General features: G+C 50.7%; 1 protein-coding gene and 1 long non-coding RNA gene across 2 annotated transcripts; both read right to left on the reverse strand.

Annotated features, from left to right (window-relative positions):
* Nucleotides 1-2193: 2193 nt before the first annotated feature.
* Nucleotides 2194-27929, reverse strand: BNC1 (basonuclin zinc finger protein 1; the record flags this gene model as incomplete). Its single annotated transcript, XM_082736426.1, is given in 7 exon segments — nt 2194-3033; nt 7285-9161; nt 10908-11143; nt 12218-12317; nt 27829-27864; nt 27866-27889; nt 27891-27929. Coding segments are annotated over 7 exon segments (2997 nt in total). The 3' UTR covers nt 2194-2348.
* Nucleotides 22395-24937, reverse strand: LOC309867513. Its single transcript, XR_014313216.1, has 3 exons — nt 24917-24937; nt 24371-24432; nt 22395-22422 (listed from the first exon to the last, which is right to left on the reverse strand). It is a non-coding gene; the product is annotated as an uncharacterized lncRNA (long non-coding RNA).
* Nucleotides 27930-27942: the final 13 nt, after the last annotated feature.

The raw sequence follows: 27942 nt of genomic DNA on the forward strand, positions 1-27942 counted from the left end.
CCTTGTTGACCTTGAGAGAGTCTCTGGATTTTCTCTGGCCGCTAAGGCAACCCCTGCAGGGTTCTGGGCTGGGGCACGGGGGGAATCTGTTTACATCTCAGAAGCTCTGGCGGCTCCCGGAGGCCGGCACGGATGCGACAGACCAGGGAGGCTCCAGGGGTCTCAGGGGCAGCAGGTGACGGGGCCTAGAGCAGGCAGGCGGGCGGGTGTGCACAGGTGCCAGTGGATGAGAAGGCCCCCTCGGGTCGCCTCTTCCCAGAAGCAGGGACATGGACCTCCCCTGCTTTTCCTGTTTTTTAAAACATTTAATTAACACAGAGTGTATTATTACGTTCACAGGCGGAGTTCAGGGACTCGTCCGTCGCACAGAACACCCAGCACTCACTCCATCGCGCGCCCTCCTCAACGCCTGTCGCCCGGGGACCCCATCATCCCCCACTTGCCTCCCTCCAGCCACACTCGCTTTGTTCCCTAGAGTTAAGAGTCTCTTATGGTTTGTCTCTTTCTCTCTCTCTGTTTTCCTCCGAGGGGATCATGCTTTTATCTGTGTATTGGTAGGGCAGATAAAAGATTAATTATAAAAACGGACTTAAGAAAGCTCGGCACGTTTCGGAAGGCGGGCGGCAGGAATCACTCAGGGATCTGACTTCCTGCACCGCCTGGAAGCGTTATCGTCGCCAGCACGTTATTTTCAGACACTTTATTTTGTATTTTTCGTAATAATCAACTGATCTCCGGCCCCTACTTGCCGCAACACTCTGTCCGTCCGGCAGGACCAGGCTTAATAAACGTTGGCCTTTTTGAACAAAAACGTGTGGCATACATTTTTATTAAATCATAGAAAACTCATTTGTATACAAACTGTTCCGCTTGGGGGAAACTGGAGGAATGAACTGAGTAAGGAACAGTGGAAACATACAGAGACCAAGTGTCGTCACATTTATTTGTAAAAAATGCTGAAACGATCCATAATGGGCTGTCGGCTCTCCTCACCCTTGGGCCGGAGGAAGGGCCTCTCTCACGGCCCCCCAGTTCTCGGAGAGGGTGTCTTTCCTGACTTAAAGCCACTGTCAAGTTTATAAAAGACGGGTTGCCTTCAGCCTCAACGCAACGTCAGTTTCTCTCTCCCTGCCACAGGCTTTCCGGGTACAGCAGATGCCGAATTTCGAGGGACGGTCTTTTCACCGGACCCACGGAATCTCCCTTTCACAACAGCAGATGTGTGTAACGTGTGGAGTAGATTTCAGAATAAGTTAAATATTAAGACGTCCAGTATAGCAGTCACATGCTACTTCTCCTCTACCGTGTACACTGGAGAGTTCCTCCTAACCTTACACATTTATAAAAGGACGAGGGCTGAGGGACCCAGCGATTCTCAAGATCAGAACCACATTCTCTAAACGCTTTGGCCGAGTATTTACAGACGGTCCTGCACGCCCTCCACGGGGGACTGAAGTGGCCAGGTTCACTGAATGGAATCGGGCAGCCTCGCTCTGCCCTCGAGCAGAGACCCAGAGGTCACGCTGTGACACGTCTGCACTCACCCCAATGACTCACGTAACAAACAAAAATTAAATATTACCAAAATTATTTTAAATTAAATTGAGGACCACTATGTTTAAGTGCATGAAATCTGCCCCCCCACCCCCCGCTCAGCTTCCTGAACGCTTGCTACACAGCGAGCACAGACATCCTTGTCACCTCCTTGTTCCTGTGTGCTGGAAACCCTCCTCCTTCCTCTGGGGGCTCCCTGGAGGTCCATGAGACCCCTGAAGGGGAAAACACAAAAACAGAAGCAACCCTCCTCTCCCAATGGAGGCAGAGTCTCAAAAAGCCACTTCGCCACCCCTAAGTCTGGATTTCAGACTCAGTAAAAGCAGGAACTGAAAAAAAACCAAAAAAACAAAAAAACCAACCATGTCATCTTGGAGCCTGGCTCCTGACCGGTGGCGGCTGCCTGCTTCCCCAGGACACTCGGCTGATATTTCACTTCGAGCTCCCCCAAGGTTCTGGGCCCCCTAGTCGGTTCATAGGTTCACAGACCTGCCGCTCTCCCCGGGAACGTGTAAACAAATGTGGGGAAAAGCCGTGTTTCTGCCAGTGTTTGTTATGTCAGGGACAAGCCCCTGGGGTATGAAAAATAACAGGAAGGGCTGCCCCCCCGCCCCCCAGCAAGGGCTGCCCCCCCCCCCCGGCTCCCAGCAGACTTCCTACAAGAAAGTCAGCTCTAAGGCCTTCTACCCGGCTCGCCTCAAATGGTATTCAACGAAATGAGAGACCTTTCTCTGGACCACCTTGTTCCTGAATGAGGGCCAACAGCTCCCCTCGCCCTCTCGGCCACCATCCTGTCACTGGAGGTGACTCGGGGACGAGGCCAGGCTTTTATGCAGGTTGGGGTTCTGGCTGTGCCTGTTGCGGCTGCGGACAGAGGAGAACATGGTGTTGCAGCCCGGAACCTTGCATTTGTGGAGCTGACGGAGGTGCACGGTCTTGTAGTGAGCCCTGAAGGTCCCTTTATTACTGTACGTCTTTTGGCAGAGGTGACACGTGATGGGCAGCCCAGAAGGCAGGCTGGCGAGGCTCTGGTCGGCCTTCTCCATCAGGACGCAGATGGGGTACTCGTCGTCCCCGGGGACAAGGCTCGGCCCGTCACAGGTCCCATCGCTGTCCTCCATGAGCACGGTGCCTTCCTCGCTGGCCCCGTCGGAGTCCCAAGAGCAATGGCTGCTGCTCTCCGACTTCATGCTCGAGGTAGTGCTCAAATCCAAGACGGTGCCGTCGCTCGGCGGACCGGAGTTGTAGCTCTCCAGGCCGGCGCTGGGGACCTGGGCGATCGGGTAGACCAGGCTGCCCACCCGACTCGCTCCCTTGAAGATGACAGATGTCTGGGAAGCTTGCTGCGCGAAAGCCACGTCCTGGAAGGTCTCCTTCGCCACGTCCTTCAGAAGGTAAGCCGCGCGGAGATGGTCGCCAGGGCTCCCCAGTGCGTCCTGGGTCAACACTTTTTGGTGGAGGTTTAGGTTTGAACTGTGTCTACAAGAGTGAACAGACGGTTAGCAGTGGGTTGGGCTGTTGTTGTAAAAACAGTCATCATTCCGAGGGGAGACACGAGGTGGATACCAGAAAAATTTTGTGGCGCAGAAGGAGTGACCACAGTGGGGGACGGGATGAATGTGTGTCCAGGGGACACTGGCTCCGGCTGTTCACGGCCTGGCGGAAGTTAGCGCCGACCAGGAAAGCCGGTTGCCCGGAAGCTGGGAATATGCAGTCCTTCTTACTTTCTACCATGTGACGGACACATAACTTCCCGCGCCTCATCTACAGAGAACTTCGAGCCTACTCCAATCAGGTCAGCTCCCCTGGGACACTGGAACCAGGGGATCTGGGAGGAAACTGGTCCCAAAAAGGAGTTAAGCAGAGGACTTCACTGCAATGAAACCAAGAAATGTCTTCGAGAGTGCCCCTGTAGTAGGATAGCTACTCCCACGGGACACGGGAGCTCCCGAAACGTGGCTGTGTCAGACACAGAAATGATGGTTTGGGATAGACTGAATGAAACAAAATACATTATTAGGAATTACTTCACCTGTGTCTTTTTATATTTTTTAAATGTGGTTATTAGAAAATTCTAAACTGTCTGTGTGCTAGCAGGGTCTGTAACACTCACACTACCTTGACCCCCAGAAGTGCTATAAGAGAGAGAATCTGACTGGCTAGACATTGTGTGTGTGTGTGTGTGTGTGTGTTAGTGAGAGAGAGAGAGAGAGAGAGAGAGAGAGAGAATTTAAGTTCACTTCATATTTGCAACGTTTCACAATAAACCAGACAGGAGTTTTGCAAATGCAGCACCGAACCCACCACCAATCTTCCACCCGATGATTACCCCGGAACGAGGTAATGAGTACCCACGATGACACACGCTTCTCGCTCACACAATATCATTTGGATGTAACTTGTCCATCAATGTCAGCCTTGCTCAGAGATCCCCTGCTGACCTCAGACTCCGACACAAATTGCCCCGTACTGCCGGGGGACAAGCTTACAGGTGAGAGAAAACCGATTCCAAACAGAGAAACTGCCTCCCCTCTCCCACCCGTACAGAGGAGGATGCCTGCCAGGACCACCTCGGGGCGGGGGGAACACCCCCACCAAAATAACTAAGAATTGAGTTTGCTCTTTGAAACCTCGGAAGACACAGTGGGGGTGGGGGTGGGTGGAAATTTCATCCTAGTTCCTAAAACATATCGGATCTGCTATTCAACGTCTCTCTTCTATCCCTTACGCATTCTTTTTCGGGACATAATCAGAACCGTGCTCCCAGATCACCCACTCTGCAAACAACTCTTCTCGACGGCAGCTCTGCCCTGTGATTATGTCCGCGTTCCGGGTGGAAGGGGCAGGTATGTGTCGGCAGAAAACCAGACACCGGACTGACACGCAGGTCCTGGCACATAAGTGGTTGGCAAAAAAAAAAAAAAAAAGTCAGACACATTTGCCGGAACCTCGCATGGGAAGGTCCCTGTGGCAAGAAAGCCAAGGTCTGGGCTCGAGTCCCCCAGGAATGCCAGGAGCGAACCCGTGGGATCCCCCGACCTTCTCCCTAAGTCCTTGGAGGGTCAGGTGCATTTCCCAGGTGCCACATCTCCTAAAACCAGTGACGACCACAACCGCAAAACCCTCTGGGCCGGGTGCCAGGCTTCCTGCTGCTTTGGGGGCTGTTAATGCCATGAATTCCCATCCCCACCCCCCACCTCTGCCTTGTTAGACCAGTGGTCCTCAAAGTGCGGTCCGGGCACCCCTCATGGTCCCCGAGCCTCTCTCAGGGGTGCCCTGAAGTCAAATCCCCTCTCATCACCGTGATCCTAAGACACGATCTTTCCCACTGTCCTTCCTTCATGATACCGTGTGTGGTTTCCAGAGGCTACGTGACATGCAGTATTGGAACAGGATGAACACAGAAGCCGCTGTGAGAAGCCAGCTGTTCCCTGCTAAGCCAGACGTTACAGAGATGGGCAAAAATGTAAAACAAAGCCACTCTTCTCACTGAGTTTTTGGGTTGGAAGACGGGGCTATTTTTCATTACATGTTATGTATGTTCCCCCCCCCTTTTTTTAATGTTAACATATAATAGGTTTATTATTTTAAGGGATGAAATAAGTATTAATTTTTTTCAGTTTTGGTTTCTAATGCAGTAAACATTGACACTTATAAACTCAAACACACCAAAGTTCTTGAGGGCCCTGAGGTTTCAAGAATTTGTAAAAGGGCTTCTGAGACCAAAACATCTAAGAGCTGCTGGTTTAGTCATGCCCCTTCCTCCAGGAAGCCCTCCCTAACTTCTCAAAAGAGTCTAATCAGGGGCGCCTGGGTGGCTCAGTGGGTTAAGCCTCTGCCTTCAGCTCAGGTCATGATCCCAGGGTCCTGGGATGGAGCCCCACATGGGGCTCTCTGCTCAGCGGGGAGCCTGCTTCCTCCTCTCTCTCTCTCTGCCTGCCTCTCTGCCTACTGTGATCTCTCTCTGTCAAATAAATAAAAAATCTTTAAAAAAAAAAAAAGAGTCTAGTCAGGGGCCCCGACTATGTGCCCACAGCACCTCTCTCTTATTGCAGTGGCGACTGCATTTAGCCATAATCACCTTTTTACTGCCATCTCCCCCACCGACCTTTGCAAGCAGGGACTGTGTCCACAGCACCTCGCAGAAAGTTTTAAAATATTTTTTGGCTAACTAAGCATTCAAGGCACAGTTCCAGTCCCTTCCTGAGGGGTCCCAGTGACTGCTGATGGCAGCGGCTTCAAGAGGGGAAGACAGCCGTCCAGACTATACAGCTCTCAGCCTGACCCCAGGTGTGTCCACAAAGCTCTTTTCAAAGTGGTTGCATTTGGGGGCGCCTGGGAGGCTCAGCTGGTTGACTGTCTGCCTTCAGCTTGGGTCATGATCTCAGTCCTGTGATGGAGCCCCACATTGGGCTCCCTGCTCAATGGGGAGCCTGCTTCTCCCTCTGCCCCTCCCCCTGCTTGTGCATACGCTGTCAAGATAAATAAATAAAATCTTAAAAAATACAAAACAAAATAAAAGGGTGCCGTTTTAATGTGATTCTAAACATTCCAAGTTCTAGACCACCAGAATTAGCAGTCTACATTTATAATTCAAGATGCTTTCTTATGGTGGGAGAGCAGGCCTGTGTCTACAAATAGCTTAGAATGTAAGAAATATTAAATACACGAAAAAGAAAAAAACGAAGGTGTACGTTAAATTCAGCAAGCCTTCTAATGCGATGCACACTGTAGGCCAGCAGAGGGTCATACTATCAAGGATGATCCAACCGGTGGGACTGTCTCTTCTTCAACGTAAAGCTCGCTCACGAACAAGCACATCTGCGTAACGCGTGTGCCTCCCTTCCCAGGCTGTGGTGATGGGACTCGAGTTCATGAAGAAAAGCACGAGAGAGACAGTGAGGCCAGCGCCGTGTCCCAGACTGATGAGAGCGCTGCCCTGCCTGGGCACTCTGCACACAGCGTGATGCCACGTGGGGCCCAGGGACGCCCCCCACCCAAAGACATCTCAGCTTTAACCCACAGCACAAGCCTTGCAGGAACCTGCTAACACGCGCCTTTCGTCTCTGCTTTAATAATGACAAATTCTCTGACCACACAGTTCTCCTTCTGTTCGAACAGAGCTTGTTAACTGGACTTAGGAGAAAACCTCTCCTTTGATGGGCTTCGTATCATAAGATGAAAAGTGGACAAGTTCTGTCATCTGTGGTGATGATTTAACCCTCTCCTCGCAGGAGACTAGCTCACGATTGCTCATCCCAAACCATCTGCTCTAGGTATGTTTCCGAATTCAGAGTTTCTCAGGCTCTAGAAAGGCAGAATGGTACATAAACCGTATAGTTTTTTCATGTCCCCATAATAAATCTGTGAGTATTTCTGCACTGAACACATAATAAAGAAAATCCACACAAAGGGAGATTTAAGAAAAGACAGACTGCCCATAGCCTCATGTCCTTTCAGGTCAGGGTTTGAGGTCAATGAGTTTAGATCTGAATCCGAGCACGGGGTGTAGGGGTCAGTGTTTCTCAAACTGTGGTCCCTGGACCAGCAGGAGGAGGACCACCTGGGGACTCAAACACAAACCCTCAGGCCTCACCCTACCCCACCCCTGCAGAAGCGGAAAGCCCACGGGCGGGGCTCGGAAAGATGTTTTAACAACCCCTCCAGGTGGCTCGGGCGCCCGCGGAAGTTTCTGAACCACGGCCTTAGAAGAAAGGACCCGCGTCTTACCTGTCCCTGCTCCTGCGCGAGGGGAACGTGGCTTCACAGCCCTCCACGGTGCACAGGTGCGCCCCTCTGGCGTGCATGTTCTTGTGGTGCATTTTCACGCCGCACGCGTTTTTGAAGGCCTTCTTGCACACGTCACACTGGAAGCGAGCTTCTTCCTTCTGCCGCCCGGACACACGCGCACCCATGGGCTCCGGCTCCTTGGCATCTTCGAAACAAGGAAAAGCCACTCCTCGGCCAGACAGGGCGCCGAGGAGCCCGCCGGCCAGCAGGCGCTGCTGCAGTCTGATGTAGTCAGGGAAGGGGACGCAGGGCTCGGTCCCGGCTGCGAGGTGAGGTTCACGGCCACTGTCCTGCGGCTCCCTTGGCACGGCGGACAGGGCTGGCTTCTGTTCCGCCTCCCTCTCTGGCGGCCGTGTGGCCCACTCGGGGCTCCTGCGGATAGCCCCACCGGACTCCAGCCCTGAGTCCCCATGGCAGACCCTCTCTCCTCCTGGGAGGGGCCCCCCTAAGCCCCCAGAGGGTGCGCACGGCTCCTCAGGTGGTCTCTCCGATGCCCGGGGGCTGCCGGCCTCGGGCTCCTCCTCGCTGGCCACCCGCAGGGGCACGTCTTCATCGGAGCTGAGAGCCAGCCGCTTGTCGTTAGCCGCCCCCACGGCCTCCTTCTCTATTTTGATGGGCATGCTGGACTTGCGGGATTTCTTCTTGGGCAGGGCGTCCAGCGGGCCTTCGCGCGGCGCCAGCGGCTCCGGGATGGAAGAGGACAGGAGCGGGAGGGAGGGCAGCACGCCGGGGGTGTTGGCCAGCTCGGCCGGGGTGGCCGGGCTGCGGTAGAAGGGCAGGACCGGCTGGACCGTCTTCAGGTTGGGGAAGAGCACCCCGTCCGGGCCCAGGCTCGGGAAGGCCGGCTGGCCCCTGGGGTCCTCCCCGGAGGCCGCGTAGCAGGGCGGGGGCCTGCGGTCTGGGGACGTCGAGGGGAAGCCCGCGCGCTCGTAGCTGTCCGAGGCGGCCAGGTGCAGGCTGGTCCTCAGGTCCCGGTCCCTGTTGTTCCTGTTCATGGGCATGTGCAGCCGGGGGTTGGGGTTGGCGCTGTGGCGGTTCCGGCTCCGCAGGGAGCTGAAGACCATGTTGCAGCCCTCGATGGTGCACTTGTGCTTGATCTTCAGGTGCACGGCGTTGTAGTGGATCTTGAGCGTGCCTTTGTCGTAGAAGGTCTTCTCGCACGCTGTGCAGAACACGCGGCCCTTCTTCGCACCCAGGCTGTGCCTCTCCGGCTTCCCTTTGGCCTCGGGGGACAACTGGGTCCTTTCAAGCTTCGGGACAAGGTGGTAGGAACCCAAGTCGCTTAAATGGGCGCCGTCTTCCTTTTTGGGAACTGTGTCCAGGCATTTGAGACACGGCTCTTTCTCGACCTGAACTGAGGCAGGAGCGGAGGTCAAGAAGCCGCCGCCACCGCCGCCGGGGAAGGGTCCATGCGTCTCCTGCTTGGGCTCCTGACTCTGGTCCTCACCCGGCTCCAGCACATACTGCTCGGGCAGCGACCCTATCAGCGTGGGGGGCACAGGGTTGAAGAACTGGAAGGGCAGCATGAAGGTCATGTTGTTTACGATGTTCTCAAAGGGGTGCAGGCTGCTGGGGGTCCCCCTGTCCGCGGGGGCGGGGAGGCCGGTGCTCCTGTGGCTGCAGCTCTCGATGAACGCCCTGATGTCCACGTTCGCCGCAGCCGGCGGCATGACGATGGACTGCTCCTCCTTCTCCTGGATGGCCATGAGCTCCACAATGGCCTTGGTCTCCCCAAATCGAAGGAACTGCTGCAGGGCGGCCAGCTCTTCCTCGCCGGTCATGATGTTCCAGCGATCCAGCACCTTTCCTGACGCGTCCTAGACCAGAGGCACAGACTGCAGTTAATTTACTACCCCACACCCTCTCCTCTGTGCATATCAGAAGGGGACACCCTGTCAGGTCAGCACCCCTGCTCACGCTACTCTCCCAGGCCGGAGCATGGAAGACTGACCGCACAGATGTAAGCAGGGCTCTGAAAGAGAGAAGTAAGACGGCAGGACTCTGGCCTAAGGGACACGGGGTGATTATTTTCCATCTTATGTCAAACTGATCAGTTGTTCCCGCATTAGATGTCATCCTTTTCCCCACTGGAATGAAAATATGTATCGTTCAAACGGTAGTCCCTTCTTCATCTCAGGAGGAGAGAGGGGGCAGTCAGACCTAGACAGAGCTCAAGTATTTATTTGCTGCAAGTTTAATCATCTTCCCCCAGCAACTAACCTCAGAAAACAAATGAACCCGTATTGATCTACTGCTCACGTTCACAAAGCAGAACTGTAATTACCCTGGCGTGCTGGAGATCTTTCAAAACTCTAGCAAGGCCTAACTTTTCCCAAAACTACAATAAATATTTTATCACAGAACATGTATTTGATGGCCTACTGAGATTTTGCACAATGCATGGAAGAGTTCTGAAGATGACGAGGGATGTAACATCATAAATTTTTGATGTGCTAGAGGTTCAAGGTAATTGATTCCATATTTTTAATCCTAACACTAGAAAGCAAGATTATTAGGATCATTAAATATTGATCTATGTCATAATGTAGGATCATAATGCTGCTTTACATAAAAGGGTGCTTCTAGCCTGCTGGGGGTCCTGCACCGGAGGTGAGCAAACACCCCTCCACAGGCCTACCATGGGCTTCAGAGTTAGAAAGAAACAGGTTCCAACCCTGGGTCTGCCACTCACAACCTGAGTGACGTTAGCCAAGATTTAGAAGCACTCGGAGCCTCTGGCTTTTCAACGTAGAATATGGGGATGATTTCCTGGCCCTGGGAGATTTATTGGAAGAGGGTCCAGTAATCCCAGCGGATAGAAGCCCAAGTGCTTGTGTTGATGACATGGCCTGCCTGGGGTAAGACTCAAGCATACGTTAGTCCTGGTAGTATCTTCATCCCCCATTTCATTGAAATTTTGACATTTTCTCGTAGTGTCAAGGGGAAAAAAAAAAGCTGTCACTGCTTCCTACATCAGAGAAATGATATCATTTGTCCCAGGAAATATGTTCTTTGCCTGTGGATATGAAACACGAGGGCCTACCCCCATGACGTGGCCTAGAAGGACGTAAGAGTACTCCGCAGAGTAAGAGACGGAGAAGTGGTGAGAGGCACAGGGCAGGGGAGCAGAGAACACGTGCAGAGGCCAGCAGGGAATCGAGGGGAGTAAGAACAATCAGGAGCCGGAACACAGACGTATCACAGGGGGACGGAACCCGGGAAGGAAGGCCAGCTTCTGCAACGTGCTTCTGGAACATTCGCTCCTCTCTCACTCCCACACCCTCAGTAAGACCTGGCACAGACAGCATCTTGGGTCAATAGGTGGCCAGTGGATAGTGATCGGGGCCAAGGCTTTGCTGTGGCAGAGTTGGCTTAGTGAGACCCAAGTCACAGAGTGTGTCCGTGCTCCCATGTCTGGAAGTTCCCCCGGTATCTGAGAGAAAGCACTGGATTCTTCCCAGAATGTGAAGTGGGGGCTTAAGCCATTACACAAGGAAAGGATGCCCTTTTCTCCAAAGGACTGGAAGAGACATCCCAGCGGAGCCTCGGCCATGCTCCCCTACCTGCAGCACGTATCCCCGGATATAATCCTGGAGGGTCCAGTCCAAGGCGTGCAGGATCTGGAGCACCTCGTCTTGTTTCAGCACGCTGAAGAGCCGGTCCAGTAGGATTTTCAGGCGCACAGGGATGGCCTGGGTCCCGTAGAGCATGAGGCTGCTGATATCGAACACCACATTGGACTGGACAATCTCCACCTGGCTCGTAGGGTACACAGGGGGGACCCTCAGCTTGCTCAGAGCTGAAAAAGCAAATTGGAGAAACACCCTTCGTGAAGATTCTCCTTCTCGGAGAGATGCTGTGCGGGGGCGGGCTAGCAGCAGAGCTCGGCTCTACGTTCTGACGGAAAACACGACCGTGCGCTTAGGTCACAGTCCTTACAGCTACCAGGCTCTACGTCATCCACAGAGACTTAGATCTGCGAGAAAATGGACTGGCCTGAGACTCTTCTTTTTCTTCCTTCCCGATCCCTAAGAAGTGAAAAACAGCCCCGTGGAGGGCAGGGGCCAGGAAAGGGCGGCAGGCACATGATCAAAGGCTGAAAAATCAGGAAGGACGGGGTCTGCTGGTGAAGAGGCCGGCTGGGGGAATCTGACAGATCCGGGTCTGGCCCCTCGTCTGCCGCGTCCCAGCGGTCAGGCAGGGCCAGTTAAGCCGCCAGAATGTACGCTGTCCATGCGACAGTCCGTCGCGCACGGCTCTGCGGTTTTGTAACATGTTTAATTTTATGGAATGATTTTTGCCTTATTAAATTATTTTAATTCTTAAGTTAAACAAAATCAGAAATTCAGTTCTTCAGAGCCCTGCCGGTCACGTCTCAAGGACTCGGCAGCCCACCCGGGACTCAGCGTGGAATCGCGGGGTTCGGCCAATGAAAATACGGGATGCCCGGTTACGTGCGGGCAGGAGTTTCATGGAGACAGGGAATGAGTGGGATACGTTTACACTCAGAGTATTCACTGGGACATACTTAGGCTAAAAAATCATTTATTGCTTCCCTGAAATTCAAACTTAACGGAGCGCTCTCCATTTTACTGACCACCCTGACGGCGGCCGCGTTAGACAACACAGGACATTTCTGTCGCTGCAGAAGGACTGCCTGAAGCACACCTGTTCCTCGTCTGCAGAATGGGGCTAAGACCCCACCCACCATGCAGGGTCATTAGGCTTCAAAAAGGGGACGTGTGCCAAGCTCTCAGCCCGTGAGCCAGCGAGGGTGGGGACCTTCTCAGACACACAGTCCATTCCCGAATCCCTCGAAGTCGTTCAGAGGGGACATGAGGGGCCGAGGGAGGAGGAGGACAAACAAAGTTACCGTGGGCCACCCATCCGTGTCTGCACTGCTCACACCGGCGGTGGTGGATCTTCCCGGGTGTGAACCCCTGGCAGCTACAGTTCAGGGTGCAGCCGATAGCCTGCAAGAGAGAACGGGGCCCGCAGCCCGTGAGTGCTGTGCAGACGCGAGTCTGCTCCTGCGACACAGGACACCGACCTCCCTTCGGTGACGCTCCCGGGGCACTGCACACCCACTCTGTGCCAGATGCAGGCGGGGACCCCGCACTAGGTACCCAAGAGCAGCTGGCCCCCGGGGCCCACGGAGGGCGCACACATCCCACAGCTGCTCTGCAGGAGAGTGGGGGCTAGGGAACACCACCACGCTCTGTAAGGAAAGTTTTGGATGGAAATATCTTGCTTGTTATTTTTAAAAAATATTATTTATTTATTTATTTATTTTAGAGCGGGAACACAAGCAGGGGGAGGGGCAGAGGGAGAGGAAGAAGCAGGCTCCCTGCTCAGCCTGAGCTCCATCCCAGGACCCTGGGATCATGACCTGAGCCGAAGGCAGACGCTTAAATGACTGAGCCATCCATGTGCCCCTTTATTTATTCATTAGAGAGAGAGAGAGCGCGCACGTGTGAGAGCAGAAGCTGGTGGGGGCGGGGCATGAGAAGCAGAGGGAGAAGCAGACTCCCTGCTGAGCAGGGATCCTGACTTGGGGCTCAATCCCAGGACCCTGAGATCATGACCTGAGCCAGAGGCAGATGCTCAACTGACTGAGCCCCCATGTGCCCCCTGACTGGTCAGTAAGAGCACAGGAAGGGTGAACAGCCACCAATCTCTTAAGTCGAACAAAGTAGTGGCCCCTGAAAGTTACACGGAGACTGTCCCAGAAAAAGTGAGAGAGAACGATCTGAATGGACAATTATCCAAATGTAGGCATGATTACCCCCCCCACCCCCCCACATGTGGTAAAGTGAAAAGTCCAAACAGACAGACAACATGCCGTGGCCAGACACACTGAGGACAGCTCCCCGGTTCTAGCCCTTGGGCTATGTGGCAGCTGAGGCCTGGCCAGGCTGGCGGCCCCACGCGCACAGCCAGCCGCATGTTCAAGTTCACAAGGCTGAAACACAATACACACAAGTACGTGTTTGCTAAGTTCTGGTGTTGAGAACAAAGCGTCCCATATATTTTTAGGATGAATTCCTCCAAAGGGGATAGAGGTTTGAAGAACTTCTCCTAGAAGTTGCGTCAGTGAGGCTCCCAGGAAGGGCCGCTGGGTGGAACCGGCATGAATTAGGAGAGCCCTGAAACTGGGGTGTCCGTGTGTGTCTGGGGAGGGGGGACCTCCCTCTGTCAGGTAAAGGACTCTGTGGGCTCCTGTGGGGACAGGTAAGGGGATGTTCTGTCCCAGGACTTGGGAAACTCACTTTAAGGAGTATGTAACTGTCTTCACTTAAAAACCAGTGTGAGTGTAAAATGCTGCAGCCACTTTGGAAAACAGTCTGACAATTCCTCCAGCAGTTAAACATGATCTTACCGTATGACCCAGAAATCCCACCCGTAGGTAGGTGCCCAAGAGAAATGAAAATATAGACCCATGTAGAAGCTAGTACCAAATGTTTCTGGCTTCCTTGTTTATAACTGCCAAACAGTGGAAACAACCTCAACGTCCATCAGCTGATGAGCCACTAAACAAAATGGGGCACTGCCACGCGGTGGAGTACTACTTAGCCGTCAAAAGGAACAAAGCAGAATCAATAAAACAAGATGGGACTGGGAGGGAGACAAACCATAAGTGACTCTTAATCTCACAAAACAAACTGAGGGTTGCTGGGGGGAGGGGAGATGGGAGAAGGGGGGTGGGGTTATGGACATTGGGGCGGGTATGTGCTTTGGTGAGTGCTGTGAAGTGTGTAAACCTGGCGATTCACAGACCTGTACCCCTGGGGATAAAAATATATGTTTATAAAAAAAATAAAAAATAAAAAAAAAAGGGAACGAAGCGCTGACATATGCCACAGCATACGTGAACCCTGAAAACACACTCGGTGAAATACCCAAGGACAAAAAGTCACAGGTGGTAGGATTCCATTTACATGAAATGTCAAGAAGGGGTCAGTCTACTGAGGCCGGAAGCAGACTAGCAGTGACCAGGGCTGTGCGTAGTGGGCAGGAATGAGGAGGGGCAGTTAATGGGTGGCAATGGGGGGAGAATATTATTCTTTTTGTTTGTTTTCATCTTTTAAAAAATAGCTTTAAATTTAGACACAACTCCAATATCCTAGAATTCGCCCACTTTAAAGTATCCAACTCAATGATTTTAAGGATATTCATAGAGTTGTGCAAACATCATGATCTGATTTTAGAACATTTCCCACATCTGCAGAAGGAGTGCTGTGTACAAGTTATGGTGTAGTTAACACCTACAAGATAGGTGTTCATTTCTAGATCTTCCTAGGAGTGGAACTGCTGGATTGTATAGTAATTCTGTTTAACGGAGAATCTGTCAAAGGTTTTTCAAAGTGGCTGCACCATTCTACTCCCATACCAGCGATGTGGGAAGGTTCCAATTTCTCCACGTCCTTCCCAACCCTTGTTGTCTGTCTAGAAACAGCCTGCCTAGTGGGTATGACGTCGTATCTTACTGTGGTTCTGGTGTGCATTTCCTCAGTGGCTAACAGTGATCAGTAACTTTTCATGAGCTCATTGGCCATTCATTTGTAGGTCTTCCCTGGGGACATGTCTGCTCAGATGCTTTGGTCATTTTTTAATTGGGTTGTTTGTCTTTTAGCACTGAGTTGTAAGAGTTCTTTATATATTCTTAGTACTAGTCCCTTAACAGATGATGATTTGCGAATGTTGTCTCCTGCCCGTGGATGATCTTTTCACTTTCTTTGTGGTGCCCTTTGCAGCACAGATGTTTTAAATTTTGACCAGAGTTGCTTTTTAAGGTGAAGATGTTCTGAAATTACATAGTAGTGATGGTTGTACAACTCTGTGGATATAGGGAAACCACTCAGCTATAGACTTTATAGGGGTGAGTTTTATAGTCAATAAAGTATATCTCAGTGGAAATACTGAAAAAACCAGTCCTTGATATGCCTATGAGAGGCCGAAGTCCAGAACCCTGACAACACCAAATGCTCGTCAGGAGAGCAACAAAAACTCTCATTCACTATTAGTGGGAATGCAAAATGGTAGCCACTCTGGAAGACAGTTTGGTGGTTCCCAACAAAACTGAACATACTCTTACCATACAGCCCAGCAGTCACGCTCCTCGGTATCTACCCAAAGGAGCTGAAAACGTATGTCCACACGGAAACCAGCTCGTGGATGTTGGAAACAGCAGCTTTATTCATGATCACCAAAACCTGGAAGCGACCAAGATGGCCTTCAGCAGGGGGATGGGTAAGTACACTGTGGTCCCTCCAGACACTGGCATATCACCCAGCACTAAAAAGGCATGATCCACCAAGCCATGAGGAGACACGGGGGAACCTTAAGCACATGTTACTAAATGGAAGAAGCCAGTCTGAAATGCTGTACATGGTCTGACTGCAGCTACATGACCTTCTGGAAAAGGCAAACTATGCCGGCAGTTAAAAAGATCAGTGCTTGCCAGGGGTTAGGTAGAACCCAGAGGATTTTTAGGACAGTGAAAATACCCTGTACAATACTATAATGATGGGTATGCGCCATTATACATTTGCCCCAACCTATAGGAGGTCCAACACCAAGAATGAGTCCTAAAGTAAACCATGGGCTTTGGGAGATGATGTCGTGTTCGCATAGGTTCATCAGTTGTCACAGGTGTGTCCTCCGGTGGGGGATGTGGATAACCCCGTAGCTGTCCACGTGTGGAGGCAGGGGTATATTGGAAATCTCTACTTACAATTTTGCTGTGAATCTAAAAGTGTTTTAAAAAATAAAGTCCCCCCCAAAAGTCATTGACTTTGCTTAAATACAGGCTAAAATCTCCCTGATGTGATGGCATCCCTGACTCCTTTCAGATTACCACCAGCCTCAACAGAGCGACTAGACGAGATTTTCAGGGGAAGGAGTGGGGCTGATCATAGCTGCCAACAGTAACGGTGTTCCCTGACCCCTTCCAGAAGGATCACAACACAGAAAAGAGAAAATATGTATCCGAAAACCCGTTTGCTCTTTGTAAAGCCATACGACATCCTACAAAGAACCCCCTGTGATCACCACAACCTTACTGGAATACTGCGTTCGCTCTTATCAGGGGTGATACCATCCAAAGGTGAAAATTAGTTCTTGGCGGGGGAGGTGAAAAAATATTCTTTTTATGTATGAAACACATACACATATGTGAACAGAAACGTAGTATATAGTATCATACTAAAATTTCACTGGGGAGGCACAATTAGGAAAAAAAAAACCCTATTCTCCTGGTGCCCCTGGGTGACTCAGTGCCTTGAACTCAGGTCATGATCCCAGGGTCCTGGGATCGAGCCCCACATCAGGATCTCTGCTCAGCAGGGAAACTGCTTCCCACTCTCTCTCCCTGCCTGCCTCTCTGCCTACTTGTGATCTCTGTCAAATAAATAAAATCTTAAGAAAAAATCTAGTCTCCTAATGAAGAAAGGATGGAGCAATGCTGTGCCAGGTATCATTACACCTTTCGGTTAGAGAGATTCTGCTCCTAGAGACTGGTACAGGTGGCTGAACACAGGAACCCACACATCTATATTCCTAGACACATGATGACATGCTATCCCTGATCTGGAAAGACAAAAATGAGTACTGGTTAAGTTCTATGACGCACGGTCCCAACAAGAATGTCCCGTTGTCTGCAGTGCAAGCGTGCTGTCCAGATTTCTCCAACAGCCCTGTGACTCTGAGCACTGGCTGACCCTGGAACCAGTCATCTGCACTCTCAGCAGCTCCCAGCATACTCTGTACTGAGCCTCTGGACTATTTCACAACCTACATTCTGATAAATGTGACTGCTTTAAAGGAAAAAAAAAACCTTAAAAGATTTTATTTATTTGACAGAGATCACAGGTAGGCAGAGAGGCAGACAGAGAGAGAGGGGGAAGCAGGCTCCCCACTGAGCAGAGAGCCCGATGTGGGGCTCGATCCCAGGACCCTGAGATCATGACCTGAGCCGAAGGCCACTGAGCCACGCAGGCACTGCTAAAGGAAATTTCTAAAAGGAGAAAAAAATTCTTATTTTGGATCCTGTCCCTCAAGATGCCAGTCACTGTTTGTAAGCAAAGCGGCAGAGCCACACAGAGTAAATTCACACTCATTCATTCAGAACACAGGACCAGCTTCGGGCACAGAAAGGTGTCCTTCCTTTCCTGAAGATTTTGCTTAAAGGGCTCTTGCTCGGCAAAGCCCCCGGAAGCTCCGGGTGAGTGCACCTCAGGCCCAGCACGAGGACACTAACTACAGGGAAACAATCCCCAGCACATTTCCTAGCCCAAGACTGAAATTCACTTTTTCTGTATCTCTGACACGGGACTCTGGGTTCTTCAACTCCAGACTGATCGACATCCTGAGTCACATAATCCTTTGTGGAGTCTATCCCGGGCATTGTAGGGTGCCCAGGAGCACACCGGTCTCTACCCACCAGACACCACAGAAACGCCTCTCCCTCTTCCATTTGTGACAACTGAAAACCTCCCCAGACGTGGAGCAAAACCGCCTCCAGGTGAGACCCACCGGCCGAACCTGACTATTCAGTTTTGCAGCTTTTGGTTTGGGGACAGAATTTTAAGCAGCATTATGGATAAAATTCAATGTATGAATGCTGTTTTATAAGAAGTACTCATGTGGCTCTATATGAACCTATTTGAATAAGGCTTAATAAAGCTCATTAAACATCCACGGAAATTTCAGAGGAATTATTTATGAGCTAAAAAAAGCTAATTACAGTACCTCGGAAAACTTCCAATATTAAGGCCCTTGAGTTTTTCCACCCATATCAGAATTCCACGATGTGGCAAAAATTATAGCACCATTATCTAAAGACAAATTAAAACTTCTAAAATGAAATCAAACCCCAAAATTCTAATTACAGGACGAAAAGTACTCATGCAAATCAATATGGAAAACTCTTAAAACTTACATCCTTTCCCCTGGAATCCTAATACTTGTTCCATTCTTCAGAAACATAAAGCAGATGTTTACAACATTCTGAACTCATCAAGACATGATTATTGCTTTTTACGCACTCATTTTAATCAGACTATTTCCGAATTGTTATTAGTCACTCTGATGTGCTACGAATCAACATTCAAAATTCTGGTTTGCTTTTTTGTAGCTGTCTTCGGCTCCCTCATTCATCCAGAAACCACCAACACACCTGTATCGTGACGGATGCCTCCGTGACTTGCAGTCTTTGGGACAGAAAGTTACAACCTCGTTTTTAGAAAGACTTGAGGGTCCCGCTTCCTTCTGCAGACACCCCTGCTCCACTTTCCATCTGGGGAGATGCTGACTTGAGTTCTTAGCCACCAGCCGGCCCAGGCACACGGTGGGGTCCACGCACAGACATTCCCTAGGGTGGGGGTGGAGGGGCCACGCAGGCCTCTGATGGGATTTGGACGCTGAGCTTCCGAATAAGAACTGTCCACTTCAAAGCTGATTCTATCTCTAGTGCATGCAGGTATTTTCCTATCCCTGAGGATAAATGCAGGGGATAGAATGCGAGAGGAAGGAGCAAAATTACAGAAGACCTCAGGGGGCTTCCAGAGTTGGGGCACTGATGCTGTGAGGGCGCATCTGTGGAATGGATCGGATCCCAAACGGAACTGCGTACCTGCTGGACAGCTCTGTAGGCTCAAGAGACTTGGTCTGCCCCGTCCAGCATGGCAGCCGCTAGCCCCATGTGCCTGTCTAAATTTATTTTTAAATTTTATTTTTTAAAGATTATTTTTGAGAGAGAGGGTGTGTGTGTGCATGTGCATGAGCAAGGGGAGGGGCAGAGGGAGAAGCAGACTCCCAGCTGAGCAGGGAGCCCGAGGCGGGGCTCCATCCCAGGACCAGGATCCCAGGATCGTGACCTGAGCCTGAGGCAGATGCCCGACTCACTGAGCCACCTGGGGGCCCCCGCCTACTTAAATTTAAATGAATAAAAATGAAACAATGAAAAGTTCAATTCTTTGGTCACACCAGCCCCATTTCAAGTGCTCAGCAGACACACGGGGTTTGCAGCTACCATACTGGCCGGTGGAGATACAAAACACTTTCACCATCACGGAAAATTCCACTGGACACTTGTGAATCCAGTGGTAACACTGGATGATCTCCCAGCACCTGCCCTACTGCGTGGTGGCGCAATTTCATAGCTGTTCTCATTCGACCCTCAGTACAACACTGTGAGGAGGGCATTCCTCTCAGGAAACTTGTATTTATGGAAGATTTGCAATTTCCCCAAAGTCTCCCAGTTGGTGAGCTTTCCTGAGTTCACGGCGTGTGAGGCACTGCACTAAGTAGGCCCCTGTACTGTCTGGTTTCTTCATCACCCCCTCCCGGGAGGCAGGTACAAATGCCCCCATTTTATGGACGACGAAGCAGAGGGACTCACGGGAGGTCACGGCAGACTCCAGCCTGGATACTGGAGGTAGGTTCTATCTTGAAATATCACTATTTAGGGCTAACACTTATGGTCTCACCTAATTCCTACAGCAACTCTGAGAGTCAGTCATTATCATCCACATTCCACAGATAAGGACATTAAAGTTTCACACTGTAAAGAAACTTCGCTTATAATAATACAAGAATACATAGTTACTGAACGTTAACGAGCCAGGCATTGTTCTAAACACTGGGGTTAAAGTATTGAACAAGACCAATGAGGTGCCTGCCCTCCAGGGGCTTATAATCTAAAAAAGACAGAAAATAAACAGTACCAGTTCAGAGTAAGGTAGCACTGAATAAAATAAACAGAAAGCCATGCCAACAATTCTACTGGGTAGCCTGGAGGGGGAGGGGTGTAAGTAAGGGGACTTAGATAAGATCATCATTGAAGACTTTCGAAGAGGTGACATTTGAATTGAATCCAAGGGACACCAAGGAGCCAGTGAAGAACTGGAGAGGGAGGACGTGTTTTAGGGCAGAGGGCATGGCCAGTGCAAAGGCCCAGGGGCACAAAGCGGCTCAGGGAACAGAAAAGGAGTCAGTGTAGATGGAGTGAGTTAGTAAGGTTAACGGTGGAAAATGTGGGTCAGAGAGGCCAGAGAGAGCACTTTGCTTAGGATCTTGTGGGACAGGCCAAGGAGTCCTGATTTTGTTCTAAGTAATCTTTTATTTAAAAAAAAAAATACAAAATGAGTTTGATTTGCCTGTGTTAAAAAGAATCCCTCTGGACACAGAGGTGATGGGCCTGGACTTCCTGCAACCTTCACCACAATGAACATCTTCCACGGGGAGGCAGGAAAGCCTACAACTGGCTTAGAAGACTTGGGTCTTACTTCCCATTTGCCAGAGAACCTTCAGCTCCATGCCATGGAGCCTCTGCCTACAAAGGGCTGGGTTTCTGTTCCTGCCAACCTCAAAGGCCTAGTTGCCATATTAACGAGGACGTACAAATAAGAGCTGAAAAGATCAATCGGTACATTGAGAGTGTTGTTGCGACAAGGCCCACACCGAGGTTCTTGGGTCCTCTGGGCTCTGGTGGTCTGACTTGGCACAGACAGAGCTACCAAAAATACCTATTATAAAAACGTCCACAAACATTGCGACACAATGAATCATTCCGAAAAGACGCAAGGAACCCACTGAACCCTAAACTGGCACCCAGCAGCTAGCACGGGGCCTGGTAGCCTGCAGGCCCCTCCACCGGGATGAGCTGAGAGAAGAATGAGGGAACAAATGAGGCAGCAGCGCCATGCTCACTAATTATAGATGCCCACCCAAAAGCCTTTTGCCGGATCTTCCTTTCTGAGACTCTGTGGGTGGCCAGGTGACTAAGCATTGGCCAGTGGTAAGCACGTGGAAGTTGCTAGGCGGAGCTTTACAGAAAGCTCCTTGTAAATGGGAGCTGACTCAGCAGAGACTTCTTTACTTGTCCTCCTTCTTCCTTCTTGGAACGAGAATATGATGGCTGGACTGGAGAGGCCATTTTGCGACCACGAGGCAACTCTGAGGCCACACCCTAAGGAAGGCTGCACAGAAAGGATGGTGACTGTTAGGAGCTTAGACTAGCAGCAGAAGGTAGTTCCTAATTTACACACCAACTGTCCTGCTGGCCGTGGAAAGGGCTGCGTAAAAAATCACGTGAAAAGTGGCTAATGAGGAGAAATCACTGAGGCCAAGTTTAGAGCCTGTAGTTGTCTCGTAAGTGTGAGATTCTAAGGCTGTGCCAGATTCTTGGTGTTAAGAATCTTAACTCCCTAACTTAAAAAATCAAGGAGCCAATCTGCAAAATCACAAACCACGTTTTAAGTCACCAACCTTATAGCATAAAACCACTTCAGGTTTTTCCAAGTTGTATTTTTAAGTGTTGATACAGACAATCGTTAATATGTTTGAGTCTCGGAAGGCTGCAGTTCAGACCAAACACTGCCAATCAGGATCTATACCACACAGAGTCTTTTCAGGGCCACCCTCAGCTTGTGGGGTGAGGACCTGGTTTCTCCTGCAGTGAAGCTGTCACCCCATTCTCACTGTGGCTGCAGGCTAACCTTCGTGGTTGGGGACACTGTGTCATTCACGGTGGGAGGTCTCTTCCAACCTGCCCTTTGGGCCTCTCTGGATCTACCTCTTACACACATTTTGTAATTTCTTATGTCTTTTGTGAAATCGGATTTTTTTGCTCCCTACCTCCTGTCCTCTCATTTTTCTGCGACTTCTTTCAATTTTTAAGTTTTCCTTCCATTTGCAAATCCACAGAGGTACAGCTAGGATTCTGAACATAGTAGCCCCATTTGTGAGATGGGCAACAAGGACAACGGGGAAGAAGAGAGGAGAAAGGCCACGAGGGCCTTGTAGGGGAGGCAGCAGGTGGCACTGGACCTGAGGCGACCTGGAGAGAGACACAAGACCAGACATTCGTTTCATGCCATCGTCCTCCGTGAGCAGTTCAACGAAACGATGCCAATTTATTTAACAAATTACTTTTGTTGTCGCTGAGTTTTTATTTGTTTTTAAAGCATCTACTATGTACTGGTAATTGTAGGGGCCTCGGGACACGAAGACGAGGAGCTCAGCATCTGCCCTAAGGGAGCACACGTTTTCACGGGGGCAGCTAGCCATCCAGCTCGACTGTTCAAGAACCAAGGAGGAGAGAATACGGCTCGTCAGAAATTGGCGTGAGTCATTCACTATATTAAAATCAATTCTGAAAGATACTAAAAACAAAAGAAAGGCTCATTAGCTGCCTTTAGGGAACCAATGAATTGCTCCTCAAACTGGCAAACGGAGGGCAAGAATCAAGTCTGTATCTTTTTTTTAATACAACTGTGTTTTGGAATAACCAAACCGCTGATGAGACAGACTCCCTTTCCAGAAGTGTCCAGGGAGTGAATGAAGGATTACAGTCCCACAACTCCTGGTGTAAAAGATGATGACCAGGCCATCTGCCCCCAATGGAAAGACACGTATGACTATGGACGGCGTGTTCTTGCGGAAAACATTCAACCTGAATCCGATCAAGCCCCTGGGTCAACTGCGGTGTCCGGAAAATACAGGGCCAGAGGAATAATACGATGTAAACGATACCAGGAGGAAGCAATCACTAGTCCGGCCTGGGGAGCATCCTATAGGACAAATGAACCAGCATTTCCCACAGTAAGACTGCAAGGAAAAAAGTGCAGACTGACAGACGAAGAGGGACCCTGGGGGGACCTTATCTGGATCTTGACTTGGATACACCAGTGGGTAAACTAAGGCTTGCCAGACCGTCGAGGACAATTGGACACGGACTGGGAATTTAATGACACTGAAGAGTTACAGCTAATTTTTTTAGGTGCTCTCTGAGGCTGGCGGAGGTGTGCTCTCCTCACCGTGTGCAGGAAATGCCCAGGTCCTAGGCTCATCCCAGCCCCGTGTGTCAAGGCCGGGAGGCCAGGCCACAGACCAGACGTTTCTGCCCTGGGCCAGGGGAGCACACCTGGAGAGGCCATGCAGTGAGACGGGCGTGGGCTGTCCAGATGGGCGTCTCTCCGTTGGTTTCTTGGAACCACCTGGATTCCCCAAAACAAGGGGACACCCTTTACCATGAACACAGTAGAAAAAAGGGCACCAGGAAGCCTCCCACACCAGGTAGGCAGCCTTTGCAATACAAAAACAACACTGGAGAATTAATCGAGTCTGCTTTCTCACTGCCAGCATGGGGAGGGGAGGAGAAGGGTCTGGCAGCGGCAGGGCAGGGGGGAGGTAGAACCCAGGGCACAGATGTTGGGCCAAGTCTACCTGTGAGTAGAAAGTATGCGTGACACCCTTGCCTCGTTCTCTTGCTGCTTAGTTCAAAGAGGATGGTGGGGAAAATACTTGTTCTTTTGATCTCTATAAATCAAAGTATAAACTCTGTGCCAAAATAATTTAACAGCTGTGCCCTTTTTTCTTAAAATTATTAGTTCTGAAACCAGAAAACACAAAAAGTAGAAAAATATCCAAATGCTATCTTATGAACCAAGTATTTCTTCATTAAAGAAAAAAAAAAAAAGAAAAAGGCAACCTAACCACAACAAAAAAACTATACGAAAATACAAATGACACGGGCACATTTTTTTCCTCCTTTCTAACCTAAATTTGGGAGGACCTCGGGGCGATCTTTAGAAGACTTTGATAACAAAAAAAGGAGGGATGTTAACCGTGTAGGAACTTCTGAATGAAATAGAGCTGTAGGGGAGGAGCGGAAGAATAAACAAAAACCAACACACACACAAGACATTTATACGTTCGGATAATTTTAACTAAGGTGGCCAGCTACCCAAGCAAGCAGCTTTGTATCTGGTGCCTGCTGCTTCAAGATAATGATGAAATTGTGAAATTTCTTTGTAAAATTTTGCAGATATTTCTTTCAAGGACTTAACGAGAACTAGATTTTAAGAGTGAAGTGTTAAAAAAAAAGAAAGAAAGAGAGAGAGAAAGCAACCTTAGATTTTCAAAATGAATTTTTAAAAAGAAAGGACCAGCATTAGTGACTTATGCCATCCTGATCAAAGCCTTAAAACCAGAAAGTTCAAGTGGTCCGTAGAGAGATTTTTACCTTCGCAAAGAACAGTCAGAGGGTACAGAACTGGGACAAGGCTTCTGGAAGCTGGTGGAGGGCTGGAAGATAATTGTGATGTTTGTTTGAGTGTGTGGAAAGATCATACAGTAATATGTAAGACAAAACGGGCAAATACAACCATATACAAGAAAAAGTTAGTAGTCTGAATTAAAGCGTTTCCTGAACTGAGACAACCAGTTCCCTCCACATTAGGTGAGTGAAATTATCATCCCTCAAGGCAAACTTCTCCTATGATGTGTTAGGCTGGTTTATAAAAATGAACCAGAGCACGGAGGAGATAGGCGAGAGCCCTCTGGCCCGCTTCAACTACACGAAGTTTGGGAAGGGCCCCAGATCCGAAGGCTCTTTGTTCTGTCCACCCTTTCCGGGATAAAGTAGACATGTGTCCATGCAGCGAAAGTGAGCTGCCCTGGACACCTAGCATTCCCAGAATTAAGAAAAAGAGCTTCAAAGAATGACAAGGTAAGAGGAAATAACGTTTTCAGGTGGAAACCAATTTAAAAGAAAAAAAAAAAAACTTACAAAACTTTCCAGATGTCTCTTCTGCACCGAACCGAGTTATTTTTTAACATCTCTCAGATAAGTCATAAAAAAAAAAATAGGTAATTTTAAAAATCTGCAGGAAGATATTCGGAGTAAGATAATTAAAAAAAGATTACAGGCTCTCTAAATCTTGATCTTAGATATACAAAGGAAAAAACATGGGTGGCTCAGCACTGAGATTATATCTTACCTGGGGTACTTAGTTCTAGTTCTTTTTAAACAGGGCTGTTTCTGACAAAAGCAACTCACTCTAAATGACATCTGTAGAAGTGAAAATTCACCCTGGGGTAAAGCACGTTCCCCCTGCAAGTAATTTACCCTGTGGAACCTACAGGGGGACTCTTTTAACGGCCACTGTCAAAATAACTTCTAAAGCCATATACACAGGCTAAGACACTTCTGCCCCTCACCCCTGTGGTTTAGTTTTACCGACAAACCGAACTTTTAAAATGTTTACACTTATCCCTAGGCATTCATAAATGATAACGGGATGCTTAAAGGACAATCATTATTTGTTCCACACGGAAACTTGTATGACTTTTCTGACCCAGTGGGGTGGATCTTCCTTCTTCCCAAGGTGATGATTCTGAAATACAGAATATGGGACTGGGACACAGGCCTAACTGCTTCAGGACAGAGATGTAAAAAGGAACCAATGAATAAAAATCACGCCCCATGCAAACCTTACACTTCCAATAGGAATTATTTCATGTGGGTTAATATTTCTAATACGAACTATAATGAGAGCAGACAGCCTAACGAATATCAAGAGCCACAGAACCCCTCCCCGCTAACCACTTTCGGACTGGAAGAGGGGCGGGTAACTAAATTCTTACTGCTCTGAGGGCAACAGCATTTATGGGTACAGATGATTTTCCAAATTAAATTATGCAGATGTCTGAACATAATTATGAGTTCCCGAAGCATAAGCCGTGTTTGCACTCAGGGAAGAGCTCACCACCTTTCCTCCGTGTTGAACTGTGACACCAACACGTTCAAACCGACAGCTGAGTTGAGATCCTTGTGCTTTCTTGGTGAAATTAAAGTTAGCAAGCCTATCCAATGAGAAAGTGAATGATGACTCACACCTTATTCTTTTAGGTCTGCCAGAACGGATAAAGCTATTTATCAAGATTTATCAGAGCAAACGAGGTGGTTATCTTTCCACACCCAAGGAAAGCAAAAATCCAGGCCTGGACAACTGGTCGTGTTTGTGAAGTCGTCTTGTTTTATGAGACACATGAAAATGCTATTCTGACATATCACACGGTGAATGAGGTTTTCATAATACCTATCAAGGGATCTGGGAGGGACACCAGAGGAGCCAGTATATTTACCACTGAACGAAAGTTTTAACACATAAGCACGTATATGCAAACAAAGCATCTAAGGGAGAGTATGAAAAGGTTCCACGAACTCTGCAAATTAAAACGGTAAACCGGGAATGAAAAGGCCCCAGAAAGAAAGGGAGAAGGTAATCTGCCAAATGCTGTTTTTCAATTCACTTTTCGTAAAGCCAAAATCTTTGTCACTTTCATGAGAATATATTTTTTTAAAAACTGCTGCTAGCTGTGCTGTGTCGGCCCAGGCTGCAGGAACACACGTCTTCCCCTGCACGCACGCGCACACACACACTCACTCACACTCACTCACTGACAGGGATTCCCAGGACACCAGTGGGGCCTCTGCTAGGCCCCTTAAGTGTTAACAGCAGAGGCCTGGCTGCGACCAGGCGTCTGGCCCGATTTAAATGCCCTGTCTTCAGAGAACCGCGGTGAGCGCGGCCATAAAACTAGGGGACATAACTGAACCTCAGAGGGTCTGAACCCCCGCCCCCCCCAACACACACAATTTTACTCCCACAATTAAGGCTGCTCGTTGGCATTCCATTTAACTGTCAAACTAGGACCGGTGGCAGCCCCACAGCCACAAAGGGATGCCTTAAATGAGAAGAGCATGTTCTTACACCGCGTCTGAGAAAGTTTGGCTCCGAGCTATGCGCTGATTAATATCAGATCTCCTCCTGCCCGCGCCTCTCCACAATCTTGTCACATCTGGCTGACAAATCCGTAGGGGCTGATGCAGAGCCAGGCGGCCGGCGGGGCTGGGGTCTGGCGGGCAGCGCCCGAGGGGGCAGGGGACAGGCGGCGCCCCCATCCCGCCCCCCACCCCCCCAAGCCCTGCGCGTCCCTGCCTCCGGGAGCCGACCCGGCGCGGCGCCCTCCCCGCCCGAGTTCCAGCCGCGAGCGCGCGGTCCCCGCGGTCCCCGTGTCCCTGGCGGCGCCGGGCACCGGCAGGTAAATGAGCACCACGGAGGGACCGGCCGCGGGCCCGACCGGCTTCCACCCGCGGGCTCGGCGGGCACCCGTGTGGTCGCGCCCCCTCCGCGTCCTCGCGGCTCGGGGGCTTCCGGCGCGACCCGTGCGCCCCGCGCTCCGCGGCGCTTCCAAAGACCCGGCGCCCCGGGCCCCGCCACGCGCTGGTGTCCGCTCATCGCCGGCCGACCGCGGCTACCGCGCGCCCAGTTCTGCAGAAACAAAATCCAGGGAGCACTACCTCCGACTCGCACCGGAGGCGCCGAGGGGCCGAGAGGGGTGCGGGGGAGGCGCGCTCGCCGTGGACATTGCCCCGAGACTCGGCCGGACCGTCCGGGGGGCTCCGGGGGGCTCCGGGGACCCGCCTGGTGCCCGCGCGCGTCTGCGGCTCCGGGACGTCGGGCGGCGACGACTCCCAGCTCCCCGGCCCGCGCCGCCGCGCAGGTGGCCTCGGGAAGTGGCCCCGGGCGCGCGCCCCGGAGCCGACGGAGCCCGGCCGGGCGGCGCCCCCCGACTCCCCCCGCCCCGCCCCGCGCGCCGAGGGGGCCCCCCGCGCCGGGGGAGAGCCGCGCTTACCTCGGCCATCTTGCGGCCGCCGCAGCGCCGGGGGCTACCGGCGCGTGTCCCCGGCCCGGGCCAACCCCGCGTCCGCCCCGGCTCGGCGGGCGCCGCCGCATCCAAGTTTCGGCC

Source organism: Mustela nivalis (assembly GCF_964662115.1).
Source record: "Mustela nivalis genome assembly, chromosome: 6".
NCBI lineage: Eukaryota > Metazoa > Chordata > Mammalia > Carnivora > Mustelidae > Mustela > Mustela nivalis.